Source organism: Neomonachus schauinslandi, chromosome 1, assembly GCF_002201575.2.
Source record: "Neomonachus schauinslandi chromosome 1, ASM220157v2, whole genome shotgun sequence".
Taxonomy (NCBI): domain Eukaryota; kingdom Metazoa; phylum Chordata; class Mammalia; order Carnivora; family Phocidae; genus Neomonachus; species Neomonachus schauinslandi.
In genome coordinates, this window is record NC_058403.1 from 204104396 (window position 1) to 204122511 (window position 18116).

The 18116-nt window shown below is 40.6% G+C and overlaps 1 protein-coding gene and 1 pseudogene across 1 annotated transcript; one reads left to right on the top strand and one right to left on the bottom strand.

The window, feature by feature from the left end:
* The first annotated feature begins 8865 nt into the window (after nt 1–8865).
* LOC110574522 lies at nt 8866–15594 on the top strand (annotated as a pseudogene).
* On the bottom strand, nt 12915–13868 carry LOC110574523 (olfactory receptor-like protein OLF4). The gene has a single exon (XM_021683216.1). It carries the CDS (start codon nt 13866–13868, stop codon nt 12915–12917), a length of 954 nt encoding a protein of 317 aa, XP_021538891.1.
* Nucleotides 15595–18116: the final 2522 nt, after the last annotated feature.

Below are 18116 nucleotides of genomic sequence, written 5' to 3' on the forward strand. Positions count from 1 at the left end.
TTCTTTTCTTCGATCTCCTGTTGAGTTTGTAGGTGTTCAGAATGGTTTGATCCCTATCCAGCTGAATTCCTGAGAGGAGACGAAATCCAGGTCTCCTACTCCTCCGCCATCTTGCTCCGCCCCCTCCCATATGACAATTTTAAAAAAATGCTCTACCTCCACTGCTCACCCCCCCAAGCCTAATACTCTGTTTTCCTACTCCCCTTAGCTGCAAAACTCAAAATGTTCTAATTTCACTGGAGCCACTTTATGCCCCTCATTCCTTCCTCTGTCTCATCCAACTGGACTTCCATTCCAACTGTGTATCATCAACAATGGTCCCTATAAGGTGAGTCCCACAAACACTTATTTTTAAAATATATTAAGTACATTATTTTTAAACTTAGTAGTCAACCCAGCAAACAAACATGTAATCTCTTGGCTCTGGGATAGGCTGGTTGGGCTCTCAGGTGACCTCGGGTAAAGATTCTCAGGTTCCACTTTCTCTGATCCTTTCCTGAAATACTTGCTGAGTTCTGAGACTCACCTTGGTGGGGTCTATAAGATAAAAGTCTCTGAGTGGAGGTCCCAATTCGTCCCTGGATGGTTGATGCTGGAGATCAAAGCTCTGTTCCCAGACAGGACAGCAGGAAGGAGTGAAGCATGAATCAAAAGCAACAACCATGTCCTTTCCTGCACAAGGATGCACCACAGTAAGGGATTGCAGTGGAGGAGATATTTATAGCTCCCTGTGTCTGCTCATTAGGCACTGTTTCCATTGTTAATCCCACCTATGAGCAGATTACTTCCCCATGGGTCTGGACAGAAAGGAAGTTTTTTCCTGCCAATTCTCTATTCCCAGGAGACCAGATAAGAAGTCAGGTGAATCCAGTTCTCCATGATCTTGCCTGCCTTCCAGAGCTCTAACCTCCATGCATTATGTCCCAATTTTGATTTAATGTTTTCTCCAAATCTAAGACTGAGGAACCTGCTTAACCAGGTTTTGTGGACCTCCAAAGTTCTATCTTATGGTAGAGAAGATATCTCTAGGATATCTCTATCCTGATATCTCTAGGAAATTACTATTCCCCTCTTCAACATGAGAGATGGGTAGGTTACTTTCCCATAAACATGTTGGTACTGTGCCCTTGTCTTTGTGATAATTTTCACTAATCAATCAGGCGATTCATGCTGATAACACAAATTCAGAGCTGCCATTTAGTGCTCAATTTTCAAAAATTTGTTAATTATAAGGTATATGGATCTTTTTATGTACCATACACTGAGCTGGATCCTATATGGATTGTTTTATTTCATTTTTGCAAGAGTCCACTCTGTAAGGTCTGCACTATAATGAACCTTAATCTACACTTGCAAAGGTGGGGCTCAGAAGTTTGGAATGAGCTAACCTGGGTTATGAACTGAGGGAGGGATGAGTTTGACTGGCGCTCCACCAAGATATTTCCAGTTTTCATGCCCTAGGTCTCAACCAGGGATGATTTTGCCTCCAGACGACACTTGACAATTATGGAGAAATCTCTAGTTGTCATAACTAGGGATATGCTATCGGCACCTAGTGGGTTGAGGCCAGGGATACTGCCCCATACCTAGAATGCACAAGATGGCCCCCACCATAAAGAAGTATCTAGCACAAAATCAAAGGTGGAGAGATTGAAAAACACTATTCTAGACCAGAACTTCTGCAACATTAACATGTGTTTGAATCACTTGGGGATCCTGTTCAAATTCAGATCTGATTTGGCAGAATGTGGGTGAGGTTCAGAGATCCTGTAATTGTAACTGTTTCCCAGTTGATACTGATGTTATCAGTCCAGCTCTGTGGATCAGTCTTTGAGTAGTATTAAGATCGTGGTTCAGTGATAATTACTTTTAGAAATTCTCTACCAAGAATCCTCATGCTCACCTCAGGTCTGACCTTAGGTGGTCACATAATGGATTTAGTAGGCAAGCTTGTGCATGCTTCAGTTTATGGGAGCCTCTTGAGTATTTCCCTCATTAGCTGTGCTGCCTCAGGGGAGGGATGATGCCAGATGGAAGAAATGCAAAGGGCAAGGTATGGGGAAAGGGTGTGGAGTTTCCATGACTTCTCCAGGTATGCCACTCGACCAGTCTCCATGTGTTCACTAACCTGAAAACTCTCCGAACCATCCTTTTGGGTTTCATGGAAGCTTCACGATAGAGACACAATTAATTAAATCATGGCCATTGGTGATGGCCATGGCCATCTCCAGTCCCTCTCCCATCTTAGGAGGTCAGGGGGTGGGAACTAAAACTCTGATTCTGTAATCACATGGCTGGTCCTCCTGGCAAACAGCCCCTCACCATAGGTACTTTCCCAAAGTCACCTCATTAACCTAGAAAAGACATCTTTATGGCTCTCATCACTTAGGAAATTCAAAGTTTTAGGAGCTCTGTGCCAGAAATGGAGCTGACCAAATGTATATATATATTTTAAAAATTTTTATTTTATTTTATTATGTTATGTTAGTCACCATACAGTACACCATTAGTTTTTGATGTAGTGTTCCATGATTCATTATTTGTGTATAACACCCAGTGCTCCATGCAATACGTGCCCTCCTTAATACCCATCACCGAGCTAACCCATCACCTCATCCCCCTCCCCTCTAAAACTCTCAGTTTGTTTCTTGGAGTCCATAGTCTCTCATGGTTATCTCCCCCTCCAATTTCCCCACCTTCATTTTTCCCTTCCTTCTTCTAATGTCCTCCATGCTATTCCTTATGTTCCACAGATAAGTGAAATCATATGATAATTGACTTTCTCTGCTTGACTTATTTCACTTAGCATAATCTCCTCCAGTCCCATCCATATTGATGTAAAAGTTGGGTATTCATCCTTTCTAATGGCTGAGTAACATTCCATTAATGGTATATATGGACCACATCTTCTTTATCCATTCATCTGTTGAAGGGCATCTCGGCTCTTTCCACAGTTTGGCTATTGTGGACATTGCTGCTATGAACACTGGGGTGCATATGGCCCTTCTTTTCACTACATCTGTGTCTTTGGGGTAAATACCCCGGAGTGCAATTGCTGGGTCATAGGGTAGCTCTATTTTTAATTTTTTGAGGCACCTCCACACTGTTTACCAAAGTGAATGTACCAACTTGGATTCCCACCAACAGTCTAAGAGGGTTCCCCATTCTCCACAACCTCTCCAACATTTGTTGTTTCTTGCCTTGTCAATTTTTGCCATTCTAACTGGTGTAAGATGGTATCTCAATGTGGTTTTGATTTGAATTTCCCTGATGCCTAACGATGATGAACATTTTTTCATCTGTCTGTTAGCCATTTGTATGTCTTCTTTTGAGACATGCCTGTTCATGTCTTCTGTCCATTTTTTGACTTGAGTATTTGTTTTTTGGGTATTGCGTTTGAGAAGTTCTTTACAGATCTTCGATACCAGCCCTTTATCTGTAGTGTTATTTGCAAATATCTTCTCCCAACCTGTGGGTTGCCTCTGTTTTGTTGACTGTTTCCTTTGCTGTGCAGAAGCTTTTTATCTTGATGAAATCCCAAAAGTTCATTTTCGCTTTTGTTTCACCAGGCTTTGGAGATGTATCTTGAAAGAAGTTGCTGTGGCCGATGTCAAAGAGGTTACTGCCTATGTTCTCCTCTAGGATTTGGATGGATTCCTATCTCACATTGAGGTCTTCCATCCATTTTGTGTTTATCTTTGTGTATGGTGTAAAAGAATGGTCGAGTTTCATTCTTCTGTATATAGCTGTCCAATTTTCCCAGCACCATTTATTGAAGAGACTGTCTTTTTTCCATTGCATGTTTTTTCCTGCTTTGTCAAAGATTATTTGACCATAGAGTTAAGGATCCATATCTGGGCTCTCTATTCTGTTCCATTGGTCTATATGTCTGTTTTTGTGCCAGTACCATGCTGTCTTAGTGATCACTGCTTTGTAATATAGCTTGAAATCGGGCAACATGATGCCCCCAGCTTTGTTTTTCTTTTTCAATATCTCCTTGGCGATTTGGGGTCTTTTCTGATTCCATACAAATTTTAGGATTGTTTGTTCCAGCACTTTGAAAAATGTCATTGGAATTTTGATCGGGGTGGCATTGAAGGTATAGATTGCTATGGGTAGCATAGACATTTTAACAATGTTTATTCTTCCAATCCATGAGCATGGAATATTTTTCCATCTTTTTGTGTCTTCTTCAATTTCTTTCATGAGTGTTCTGTAGTTCCTAGAGTATAGATCCTTTACCTCTTTGGTTAGGTTTATTCCGAGGTATCTTATGGTTTTTGGTGCTATTGTAAATGGAATCGTTTCTTTAATTTCTCTTTCAACAGTTGCGCTGTTAGTGTATAAGAAAGCAACTGATTTCTGTGCATTGATTTTGTATCCTGCCACATTACTGAATTGCTGGATGAGTTCTAGTAATTTGGGGGTGGAGTCTTTTGGGTTTTCCACATAAAGTATCATGTCGTCTGCGAAAAGAGAGAATTTGACTTCTTCTTTGCCAATTTGAATACCTTTTATTTCTTTTTGTTGTCTGATTGCTGTTGCTAGCACTTCTAGTACTATGTTGAACAACAGTGGTGAGAGTGGGCACCCTCAACGTGTTCCTGATCTTAAGGGAAAGGCTCTCAGCTTTTCCCCATTGAGGATGATATTCACTGTGGGTTTTTCATAGATGGATTTTATGAGCTTGAGGAATGTTCCCTCTCTCCCTATACTCTGAAGAGTTTGAATCAGGAAAGGATGTTGTATTTTGTCAAATGCTTTTTCTGCATCAATTGAGAGCACCATATGGTTCTTCTCCTTCCTCTTATTAATGTGTTCTATCACATTGATTTGCGAATGTTGAACCACCCTTGCATCCTGGGAATAAATCCCACTTGGTCATGGTGGATGATCCTTTTAATGTATTGTTGGATCCTATTAGCTAGGATTTTGTTGAGGATTTTGGAATCCATATTCATCAGGGATATCGGTCTGAAATTCTCCTTTTTGATGGGGTCTTTGCCTGGTTTGGGGATTAAGGTTATGCTGGCCTTATAGAATGAGTTTGGAAGTTTTCCTTCTGTTTCTATTTTTTGAAACAGCTTCAGTAGAATAGGTATTATTTCTTCTTTGAATGTTTGGTAGAATTTCCCAGGGAATCCATCAGGCCCTGGATTCTTGTTTTTTGGAAAGTTTTTGATCACTGCTTGAATCTCGTTACTGGTTATTGGCCTATTCAGGTTGTTGATTTCTTCCTGTGTCAGTCTTGACAGCTTATAGGTTTCCAGGAAGGCCTCCATTTCATCCAGATTGCTCAGTTTATTGGCATAAAGTTGTTGATAATAATTTCTAATAATTGTTTCTATTTCCTTGGTGTTGGTCGTGATCTCTCCCCTTTCATTCATAATTTTATTAATTTGGGTCCTTTCTCTCTTCTTTTGGATAAGTCTGGCCAGTGGTTTATCGATTTTATTAATTCTTTCAAAGAACCAACTTCTAGTTTCATTGATCTGATCTACTGTGTTTCTGGTTTCTAATTCATTGATTTCTGCTCTAATTTTAATTATTTCTCTTCTAATGCATGGCTTAGGCATCGTTGGTTGCTTTTTCTCTAGTTCTTTAAGGTGTAGAGTTAGTTGGTGAATTCGGGATTTTTCTATTTTTTTGAGTGAGGCTTGGATGGCTATGTACTTCCCCCTTAGGACCGCCTTTGCAGTATCCCATAGGTTTTGGACCGATGTGTTTTCGTTCTCCTTGATTTCCATGAATTGTTTAAGTTCTTCTTTGATTTCTTGGTTGACCCAAACATTCTTGAGCAGAGTGGTCTTTAGCTTCCAAGTGTTTGAATTTCTGCCAATTTTTTTCTTGTGATTGAGTTCCAGTTTTAGAGCATTGTGGTCTGAGAATATGCAGGGAATAATCTCTCATTTTGGTATTGGTTGAGACCTGATTTGTGACCCAGTATATGCTCTATTCTGGAGAAAGTTCCATGTGCGCTCGAGAAGAATGAGTATTCTGTGGTTTTAGGGTGGAATGTTCTGTAAATATCTATGAGGTCCATCTGGTCCAATGTATCATTCAAAGCTCTTGTTTCCTTGTTGATTTTCTGCTTAGATAATCTGTCCATTGCTGAGAGTGGAGTATTGAGGTCTCCTACAATTAACGTATTGTTATCAATATGACTCTTTATTTTGGTTACCAGTTGGCTTATGTAGATGGCTGCTCCCATGTTGGGGGCATAGATATTTACAATTGTTAGATCTTCTTGTTGGATAGACCCTTTAAGAATGATATAGTGTCCTTCTGTGTCTCTTATTACAGACTTTAGTTTGAAATCTAATTTGTCTGATATAAGAATTGCTACCCCAGCTTTCTTTTGAGGTCCGCTGGCATGGAAGATAGATCTCCATCCTTTCATTTTCAGTCTGGATGTATCTTTAGGTTCAAAATGAGTCTCTTGCAGACAGCATATGGATGGGTCCTGTCTTTTTATCCAATCTGCAACCCTGTGCCATTTTATGGGAGTGTTTAGGCCATTCACGTTGAGAGTGATTATTGAAAGATATGAATTAATTATCATCATGTTGCCTGTGAAGATGTTGTTTTTATAGATTGTCCCTGGAAAATTCTGTTGTAGATCACTCTTGGGGTCTTTCTCCTTTTATAGAACCCCCCTTAATATTTCTTGCAGGGCTGGCTTAGTGGTCACATATTCTTTCAGTTTCTTCTGGTCGTGGAAGCTCTGCATCTCTCCATCCATTCTAAATGACAGCCTTGCCGGATAAAGTATTCTTGGCTGCGTGTTCTTCTCATTTAGTACCCTGAATATGTCTTGCCAGGCCTTTCTGGCTTGCCAGGTCTCTGTGGATAGGTCTGACGTTATTCTGATGTTCCTCCCTCTGTACGTAAGGAATCTATTCCCTCTAACTGCCCTTAAGATGGTTTCCTTGGTTCTAAGATTTGCAAGTTTTACTGTTACATGCTGGGGTGTTGGCCTGTTTTCCTTGATCTTAGGAGGGGTCCTCTCTGCCTCTAGGACTCAAATGTTTGTTTCATTCCCCAGATTAGGGAAGTTCTCAGCCACGATTTACTCAAATACATCTTCTAGCCCTCTCTCTCTCTCCACTCCCTCCAGGATTCCAATGATTCTGATATTGGAATGCCTCATGGTGTCACTTATTTCTCTGATTCTATTTTCATGGATTCTGAGTTGTTTTTCCCTGGCCTCCTCTTTTCCCTTTTTATCTATTATACTGTCTTCCAGATCGCTTATTCTCTCTTCTGTCTCAGTTACCCTAGCTGTTAGATTATCTAGATTGGATTGGATCTCATTGATAGCATTTTTAAGTTCTGCCAATTCCCCTTTTGTTTCTGCCCTTAGAGAGTCTATGTTGCCATTAATTGATTTCTCCATTCTAGCCATTGTCTTCACAACTGCTAGCCTGAATTCCATCTCCAACACCTTGGTTATATCTGCATCCATTTGTAAATCTGCAGCATAAGTCATAATCTCTGAGTCTTTTCTGTTTTGGGGGCTCCTCCTCCTAGTCATTCTGTTGATGGGTGTTTGAGGGAATGTATAGAGTCCAAATTATTGACCAGAACCCAAGCAAGATGCACCTGTTTTCTTGGGACCTTAGGGTTGCTGGCCTCTTGTTTTCCCAGCCTGTCTTCTGTGGGAGGGGCCTGCCGCGCTGTTACTCAGGCAACCCTGTTTGGGCGGAGTTGCCCTGCCCCCCTGTGGCGGGGGATGGGCTCAGTGGGAATCAGTCTTTGGGGCTTTTGTTCTCTGGTGACTTTCCCTGGTGGCTTTCCACGTCTCGTCTGCGAGAGCAGAAGAGACCATTTCCAACCCTCTGCCTCAGAGCAGAGGGACCTCAGTCTGTTCTTCAGTGAGCTCTCCAGGCCACACTGTCTCCGTTTCTGTCTGTGCTGCTATAAACTGCAGTGTCCTGGGTTGTGCGCCCCTCTGCAGTGCTCCCAGTCCTGCCTCCAGGTTGGGGCACGTCTCTGCCCTTTGTGCTTCTAAAACCACCAGCTGCTCCCAGTTTGTCCACCGCTTGGGGTCCTGTCCCAGGGACTGTAGTTCACATGCGCACGTGACTCCGGCGCTTGGGGTTTCCACCCTGGAGGTTGCAGTTCACCGGCGGGACCCCGGCGCTCCGGGTTTCCATCTCGGAGGCTGCAGTTCACGTGCGTGTGACTCTCGCTCTGGGTTTCTGTCTGGGCGGCTGCGGTTCATGTGCGCGTGACCCCGCCGGTCTGGTCCTCCACCCCGGGGGCTGCCCTAAAGTCCTTTCCCAACACTACTGGTCTGCGAGTCTGTGCCCGTCCGCAGTGCACGAGGCTATCACTCACCTGCGGTGTAGGATCCCCACGTCCAGGTACCCTCCCGCCCCCGTTTATCCTCCGATATCTGCCCGCAGGATCACGGCTCTCCACTTCCTACCTCAAAACCAACCGCCTGCGATATTCTGTTTGTAGAGATCCAGATCTTCTTACATCTCAGGCTGATTTCGTGGGTGCTCAGAGTGGTCTGGTAGATATCCAGCTCAATTCCGGGGACCAGTTGAAATAGGGTCCCCTACTCCTCCGTCATCTTTCCCCCCTCCAGAATGTGCATTCCTATTCAGAGGTGGGATGTGGGGTCCTGACAGGGGACAAGTTCCATATAAAAACTATGGATATTCACATTTTGAATGTAAAATAAAGATTTTAGAATTTCAATGATATTTGTAATGTTCATTATTATTGAGAAATTAGTCATATTATTTTTTATTCCTTGGTAGTCATCTCCACTACATCGAACCAGGAAGTGACACATGAATTTCAGAACTGCAAACCCTCATATTTGGGCTTTTCCTCTCCATGTACATGATAATCATGTTTGGGAACGTGCTCATCATCCTGGCCGTCAGCTCAGACTCCCACCTCCACACTGCCATGTACTTCTTCCTCTCCATCCTGTCCTTTGTAGATATCTGTTTCAGCTCCACCACTATCCCCAAGATGCTGTGGAACATCCAGACTCAGAGCAAAGTCATAACCTATGCAGGCTGCCTTATGCAGATGTACTTTTTCATACTCTTTGCTGGATTCGATGACTTTCTCCTGGCCACGATGGCCTATGACTCGTTGGTAGCCCTCTCCCACCCCCTGCACTATACAGTCATCGTGAATCCCCAGCTCCATGGACTGCTGGTTCTTCTGCCCTAGATCACATATATCCTGAATTCCTTCTTACAAAGTTTAATGATGTTGGGGCGCCTGGGTGGCTCAGTTGTTAAGTGCCTGCCTTTGGCTCAGGTCATGATTCCAGGGTCCTGGGATCAAGCCCCGCATTGGGCTCCCTGCTCATCAGGAAGCCTGCTTCTTCCTCTCCCACTCCCCCTGCTTGTGTTCCCTCTCTAGCTGTCTCTCTCTCTCTGTCAAATAAATAAATAAAATCTTAAAAACAAGAAAACCCCCAAAGTTTAATGATGTTGTGGCTTTCCTTCTGGATACAATTACATATCCCCTGCTATTTTTTGTAAACTCAATGAAATAGTCCAACTTTCTTGTTATGCTAACTTTCTTAATAACTTGGTGATGTATTTTGCTATTTTGCTGCTGAGTGCTGTTGCTTTTGTGGAGGTCCTTTACTCTTACACTAAGATAGTTTCCTCCATACTTGGGTGTCATTCAGCTCAGGGCAAGTATAAAGCATTTTCCACCTGTGTCTCACCTCTCAGCTGTGTCCTTATTTTACTGTACATTCCTAGGTGCACACAAGTGCAACAGCCCCAGTGATGTACACCATGGTCACACTCATGCTGAACCCTGTTAAAAAGTGACACTAGGGGCACCTGGGTGGTTCAGTCCATTGAGCATCAGACTTGGTTTCATGTCAGGTTCAGGTCATGATCTCAGGGTCCTCGGATCAAGCCCTGCTTTGGTCTCCAGTCTCAATGGGAGAAATCTAGATTCCCCTCCCTCTCCATCTGCCCCCTCTCCCTCCTGCTCTTGTTCTCTCTTTCTCAGAAAAATAAATAAGTCTTTAAAAAAATTGTCTATAATCAAGATCCTATTCAGGTACCAAGTAGAGTTTGGAATGATATGCATTTTTGTGGAGAAAAAATGGCAACCTAGAATCACGTATTTAGGCAGGAGGAATTCATGCTCTCTGTGTCTTGCAGAGACATCTTGATTTTAGCCCAAAGAGATTCATTTTTGGCTTTGATCTCCAGGACTGGAAGAGTATAATTTTGTTTCTTTTAAATCTTCAGTGTGGTAATTGGTGATAGCAGCAATAGGAAAGTGGACAAAGACATTTCTCCAATAAAATTTTATTTAAAGAAACTGAATTTAAGCCTTTCAAATAATTCACTTAGCTTCTCTGGGTAAGGGCACTGTGTGTTGAAACCCTACCTTAAGTACAGGAACAATCTAAAGTCAGTTTGGAGATATTCAGCCTTATTAGCTGGTATGGAGAAGTTCTCCTTGCATAAATGTTAATGTGGTTTTGTCTTTGAGGCTTCTGAACATTAAGATAGGAAAAGAAATATACTATGAAAATTAAGGCTACCTGTTATACTCTAAATTTTTTTGTCTAAATTTCAATATTCCTAGTATTTTATGTGAATGCAAATGTTCATTCTTTTAATTTCTTGTCCTCCAAGTTTCTCTAAAGCTTTCTTTCAATGCAATAGATAAGTTGTAATGAGTTATAATGAGGGTTATGAGCCTTGTGCATGTACATCCATGCATGTGAATGTGTTTTTGTGAAATAAAATGTACATGAATATACATACATTTACATACACATAACCCTTAATCTTGAACATTCTTTGTCCCACAAAGTATTTCCACATATTTCATCTTTCCGGACAACACCACTTGAAGTTATGCTTATGATTCCACATTGTGTTCAGAAGAAAAAAGAATGCTGGAGGGGTTACCCCCTAACAATTGCATAACAAAGCAGTTAGAATTTATTGTGCACCCTCTTGAGTTCTATGGAAATGGAACCACGCAGTATGTACCCATGATTTTTCAATGACTCTTTCAATTCCTAGAGTTGTACACTTTAAATATGTACAGTTTATTGCATGTAATAATGCTCCAATATATTAATTAGTATTAAAAAATTCCTGTGGTGCATGACTCAGAGTCAGATCTGGAGCATAGTTAGCTGAGTCACACATAACAGGATGAGAGAGTTCTCTTCCAATTGTGAAAAAGGAAAGGTTCACATGTGGATATTAAACAGTGGAATTAAATAAAGACAATTCACATTTGATAACATCATTTTTTTGTAAACTAGAAGATTACCTACATATATGAAAGGAGTAAAATGACATAAATTGGATCAAGACAGAAGAACACTACAGCCACACACCTCATAGAACAGCCTTAGAAACATAATGTACAGATTCACACCGGACTAAGGACTATGAGAAGCTCTGCAGAGATCAAAACAACTCCCTACTCTGCAATCCCCTTTGATAATAAAGACATTATATTAAGCCATTTTGTTTTAGCATGCTTTGTTTGCAGCAACAACTAAATGATATAATAATCAAATCAGAAAGATCTGAGGGCATTTGTAATAATCAGATTCTTTTTATTCTAGGTATTTATTCTGATAACTGAAGGTAGCATTCATGATTACTGTGTTCTTCAAGTTTATTTCATGTAACTGTACTAAAACCACTGAGGCCCCTTTGAGGTAACATGGAAAGGTCAGAAGGACATACATGTGTGCACAAAACTTGTGACTCAGAATCACATCCTGGACAGGATTCCAAGCTTCCTGGTAAGTCATCCTGTGGTTATGAAGATGGTATATAATGGATGATACTGATATTGTTCATTCGCTGCCCCTTTAGAGGTTATGGCAAAATTTCACATAGTGGGAGATATTTCATTTACAGAAATGGAAGGAATCATATTTGTATGTATGTAGCACTGGAAATTTTTATCCAGAAACCAAAAATAATTTAATAGAACCCCAATCATGCCACCAGTCTTTTATATTAATAAATACACCTTACCAATGGACCCTGGTATTCCATAATTCATTAGGTAGATGAAGTGCCTGAGAAAGGAATATTTTGCATAACAATAAATATATGTCTTAATATTTTTCTTCATCATCCTTAAAGCCAGGTTTGACTCTAAGACCATATTATGTCAATCTATTTTTTCCATATTTGTCATTCTGTGTAGATTCCACTTGGAGACATGTATTTTTTTTTTTTTGGCTTACATATTATGTCAATCTATTTTTTCCATATTTGTCTTTCTGTGTAGATTCCACTTGGAGACATGTATTTTCTTTTCTTTTTTTTGCCAGTGACTATGGAAGGCATGGTGGACACAAGCTGTATAAAAACAGGATCCTAATGTGTACATGATCAGCTATAACCACCAGTACGTCAAAGTCTGCATTCTCAGGAAGAGCACTTAAAGTAGTGATATTACAAAGGAATGATGTTCACAAAAGTGAAGTACAGTGGTCTCAGATTTTTCTCTGTTATAAATGAACATAAATAGCTGTGGTGGCTAAGAGTAGATTTTCCATTCTTGTAGTATTCAGTCAAACAAAAGAAAAATCCTCACTATGATATATTTTATTTGAGAAGAAATTATTCTTAGCAGATCCATGTAGTCCTTGAAATAAATGAGAACTTCCAAATATTTCACATCCAAGGTTAGGAATAACATTGAGAGAGTAGGAAAATGACAAAGGGACAATTTCTTGGGCATCAGAGATATCACAAAGCTTAATAATAAGAGTTACATACATTGTACAGAGAGGTCAAAAACAAAAAGATAGAAATTCCGAGAAATAAATTAGGGAAGCAAGTACTACTTCCACAGTCTGCACACACACACACAAAAAATCACAACTTCTGTCTAAGGCCTCAGGTCCTGCAACCATGGGCACTTCTTCAGCCCAGGACAACTGACCCTTTTAGAACTGCCATCCCAGAGAATCTCATCAGAGCTCCCTTTATGTCTTTGTTTCTCAGGCTGTAGATGAAGGGGTTCAGCATGGGTGTGACCACTGTGTACATCACAGAGGCTACTGTGCTTGAATGGGAGTTCTGGGTAGCAGCAGAGCTAAGGTACACTCCTAGGCCCGTACAATAAAATAAGGAGACAACTGAGAGGTGAGATGCACAGGTGGAAAATGCTTTATACTTGCCCTCAGCTGATGAGATTCCAAGTATGGAGGAAACTATCTTAAAGTAAGAGTAAAGGACCCCAGCCAGGGGAGCACCCCCTAGCAGCATAGCTGCAAAATACATAACCATGTTATTAGGAAAGGTGTCAGAACAGGCAAGTTGGATCATTTGATTGAGTTCACAGAAAAAGTGGGGAATTTCTACCTTTCTACAGAAGGACAGTTGCAAGACCATTAAGCTTTCTAAGAAGGAATGCAAGACACTCAGGATCCAGGACACCAGAACCAATAGTTCACAGAGCCAGGGTTTCATGAGGACCGTGTAGTGCAGGGGGTGACAGATGGCCACAAAGCGGTCATAAGCCATCACAGTCAGGAGAAAGATGTCTAATCCTGCAAAAAGTATGAAGAAATACATCTGGCTGAGGCAACCTTCATAAGTGATCGTTTTGCTCTGAGTCTGGATGTTCCACAGCATCTTGGGGATGGTGGTGGAGCTGAAACAGATGTCTACAAAGGACAGGTTGGCAAGGAAGAAGTACATGGGGGTGTGGAGGTGGGAGTCAGAGCTGACGGCCAGGATAATGAGCATGTTTCCAAACATGGTGATCAGGTACATGGAGAGGAAAAGCCCAAATATGAGGGACTGCAGTTCTGGTTCCTCTGATAATCCCAGAAGAAGAAAATCTGAAATTCCTGTATCATTTCCTGGGTCCATGTGGTGGAGGTGACTACCAGCACAGGGGAAATTAACATAACAAATTTCACACAAATAGTCTGCTAACATTGTGGAAATGATATAATTTATATTGTCCAAATACTAATTTTAATATTTTATGAATGGATCTGGACCCCTTGAGGGGATCCTTATTTCCCCTCTGATTAGGAATTTCCATCACAACATCAGATGTTCCCCAAAAGGTCAGTTATTGTACAGTTTGAATTAGAGGTTATTTCATGCACTTTAGGATTATATAGAGTGTTGACCATGTTTCAGAAATTCCTAGTCATAAAGTAAAGGGTGCTGAAAAGCAAAAGTCTCTACAATTCAATGAGCTGATAGGGTAGGAACAGATATTAAGATTAAATAATCATCTGATGGGCACAGATGCTATGAACAAAACAGAAGCAGGTTAAAAGAGAGAGTGGGTGGGGTTTTAAGTTGGGTCTTCAGTCAAGATTGCCTAAGAAGGTGACATTTGATCAGAGACCTTAAGGAAGAAAGGATGGAAGATGAGAGGTCTTCCTGGCAGAGGGAATGGCTAGTGTAAAGGCCCTGAGGACCGGCTTCTGTCAGAAAATCATGGCTCAGAAGGAAGCCAGTGTGTTGAGGAGAATGGACAAGAAGGAGAGTGATGAGAGGTGGTGGCAGTGAATTTCGTAGAACTATGTGGCCTCATAGCTGCTTAAATTTCAAGACACAGGGAGTTCCTGGTTCACACTATGTACTTCTTCCACTTTATGATGTGGTTGCATTAGCATCCTGTCAGTTGAACATGCCTTCCTAGTATCATCTGTTGATTGAATTTGGCCTGTGTATTATAAGGATACACATGTATATAGACTTTTAATAGAGGAGCCTATGCATCCCTGCTCTGAGGACTGTTCTCACCCATCAAGGAGTCCGCATGCACATGTGCACACACACACACACACAGTCACATACACACAGCACACCATATCCTCCTGGTGTGTGTTACTTCTATGTCCTTCTCACCTCCCCCCTGCCTGCCCCAACACATTGTTTAGGATATGAATGCATACATATAATATTACCTTTCCCATAATGAATGTGGAAATAGTATCCAGAAATTCCTATTTGTAGCTTCCCAGGGACAAATCATCTTCAGGTTCCATTTTGGAATGGCTACATTCTGACATGTATATAAAGAAACATAAAAAATTGTGTTCAATAAACAGAGAGAGAAAGAGAGAGGGAGAGAAGGAGAGAGATATTCAATGAACATAAAGAGTAAAATGATCTAATAAGCTCAGTTGTCCTAAGAGACTGCGAGGAAGGAAAGCTTCCTTGGTGCTGGTGGCATCCAGTCCTGGTTAGATCCCATTTATACCCAGCAAAAATAATAAAAGAGCAAAAATAAATTGTTCAAAAGACAAAGTAATGACTCCTTTATGATGTGAAACACTTAGAGATTGAACATCACAAGAGAAAAATGAGTAAAAAGAATAAATTTGGTGTTTTTTTTACCAGATAGCTGATAGCAGAAGACTTGTTTTTCCTGTGCCTTTTCCATATTTATTTGACCAATTGGTTTTTATTTGGTCCAATATATGATGAGGCGAGGCCCTTTATCACTTTTCTTATGTTTGTCATTCTTAGCCTGTGGGTTTTAGTCGTTTTCTTGACAAGTCTGATGAGAACAACTACTCACAGTTCTGTTCCTTGTCCAACATGCATGCAAAGGCCTCCCCAGACTCTGTAAAATCCTACACACCCCATGGCAATCTATCCTCTTACTCTGAGTACTCTTCATGTGACTCATCTGAGGATATTATCTCAGACTCACATTATCTCACTGTGCTCTTGTCTGTCACTCTCACATAGGACCAAAGGAGCAAGAACTTCACCTGTGCTGTTCATCTTTTTCTTTAAGGGTGTGGATGTATATGCACTTATATAGAAACAAATTCAAGAAAATGAGATATTATGAAACACAGAGAATGACAGAGGAGATAAAACCAGTGTAAAGAGAGCAGTTTCAGCACAACCTTTTTCAACAACATTGAAGGGAGTTTTGAGGACTAACTGAAACAGGATCTACAGGAGCAGGAACTCCACAAAATCAACATGGACAAATAATAAAATTCCCTAAGACCTTGAAATAGAAGGGTATAACATAAAATTCTTAGAAATTTCTGGCACATAGCAGATGCTCTTTTAGTATGTGTTGAATGAATCAGGAATTAGGTCTTATTATATATGGGCATTTACGTGACAAAACTGCATTTCAATTTAGTTGGCAAAGATTGGATTGTTGAATGGAAGTTGGCACAAATAGCTTTCTACATGAAAGGAATTTCAGTGGTTCCATATCTCACACATTTCACAAAAAATCAAAAGGTGTAAACTTCAGTTTAGGAGTAGCCATTCAGTTTTAGATGTACATCTGGAAAATTACATATTAAAACCACAGGAGAGCAAACCACTATTTTTAAGGCAAAAAAACTCAGAACTAAGAAGATAGGTATATTTAATAAAATTTAAAACTATATTATGACCAAAAATATCTAACTAAAAGTCAACAGAGAAACTGATTTACAACAATTATTTGAAATGCTGATAATTACAGATAAATAGGCATATCATATGTGGACATGTAATCATAGTAATAGACAAATGAACTAAGGAATCTTCACTTGAGCTCACTAATAGTTTAAAAACTCAACAAGAAATCTCTTTCACACCCATCACCCTGAGAAAACACTCAAAGGGCTGTCACATTGATTGGGCTGGAATTTTTGAACAGTTAGCAAAGGGGTACTTTCTAATTTTGCTGTCAGAATTGTGAAGTGTTATATGTCTTGGGGAGAATCTGAAGACAGGTACAAATATTGAAAATACAGATGTTCTTTGGGGCCCCCGGCTGGCTCAGTCTATATAGCATGGTACTCTTGAGCTTGGGGTTGTAAGTTCAAGTCCCATGTTGGGTGTAGAGATTACTTTAAAAATATTTTTAAAAATACAGATATTCTTTTTTTTTTAAGATTTTATTTATTTATCTGAGAGAGAGAGAGCACGAGAGGGGGGAGGGTCGGGAGGGTCAGAGGGAGAAGCAGACTCCCCGCCGAGCAGGGAGCCCGATGTGGGACTCGATCCAGGGACTCCAGAATCATGACCTGAGCCGAAGGCAGTCGCTTAACCAACTGAGCCACCCAGGTGCCCAAAAATACAGATATTCTTTAACCTAGGGTTTCTTAGTCTCTGCACTATAGACATTCGGAGCCAGAGCCTTCTCTGTTGCAGGGTGTGTCCTGTGCATTATATGGTGTTTAGAGTGTCCCTGGGCTCCAGGACCCCTCCCCAGTGTGACAGCCCAACATGTCTTCAAACATTACTCAGTGTCTCCTAGGGAACAAAATTTGCTTTGTTTGAGAAACATAGTATTAAGTGTTTAAAAATATTTGGTACATGCACCCCAATGTTCAATGCAACAATGTCGACAATAGCTGAACTGTGGAAGTAGCCAAGATACCCGTCAAAAGATTAACGAATAAAGAAGATGTGGTTCATACATACAATGGAATATTACTCAGCCATCAGAAAGGATGAATACCTACCATTTGCAGTGACAAGGATGCAACTGGAGAGGATTATGCTAAGTGAAAAAAGTGAAGCAGAGAAAGACAATTATCATGTAGTTTCACTCATATGTGGAACATAAGGAATAGTGCAGAAGACCATAGGGGAAGGGAGGGAAAACTGAATGGGAAGAAATCAGAGAGAGAGACAAACCATGAGAGACTCTGGACTCTGGGAAACAAACAGGATTACAAAAGGGAGGGGCATGGGGGGATGGGGTAATAAGATGATAGGCATTAAGGTGAGCATATGTTGTGATGAGCACTGGGTGTTATATGCAACTAATGAATCATTGAACACTACATCAAAAACTAATGATGTAGTATATGTTGGCTAATTGAACATAATAATAAAAAAATAAAAATATTTAGTAGCATTGATATAATAGTAATTTAATGAGAAAAAATATGAAGAGTGTAAAGGCACAGCCACACCATGAAATGTCATGCAGGTGTTGAAATAATGAATCAGCATTACACTGGTTGACTAGCGGGATGAGTGTAAAGTATTGATGAGTCAGAAGGCTGGGGAAGAAAAAGCTAGAAAAAGATTGTGCCAGACATAAAGCGTACTTATGATACACATTGCTGTCTTTTTATACATTCAAATTAAAAGTGTGTGAATGGGTAATTGTGTATAACACAG

Excerpts from the sequence above, each read along its gene's own strand:
- LOC110574523 (XM_021683216.1), bottom strand. The coding sequence starts at position 13,868 with ATGGACCCAGGAAATGATACAGGAATTTCAGATTTTCTTCTTCTGGGA.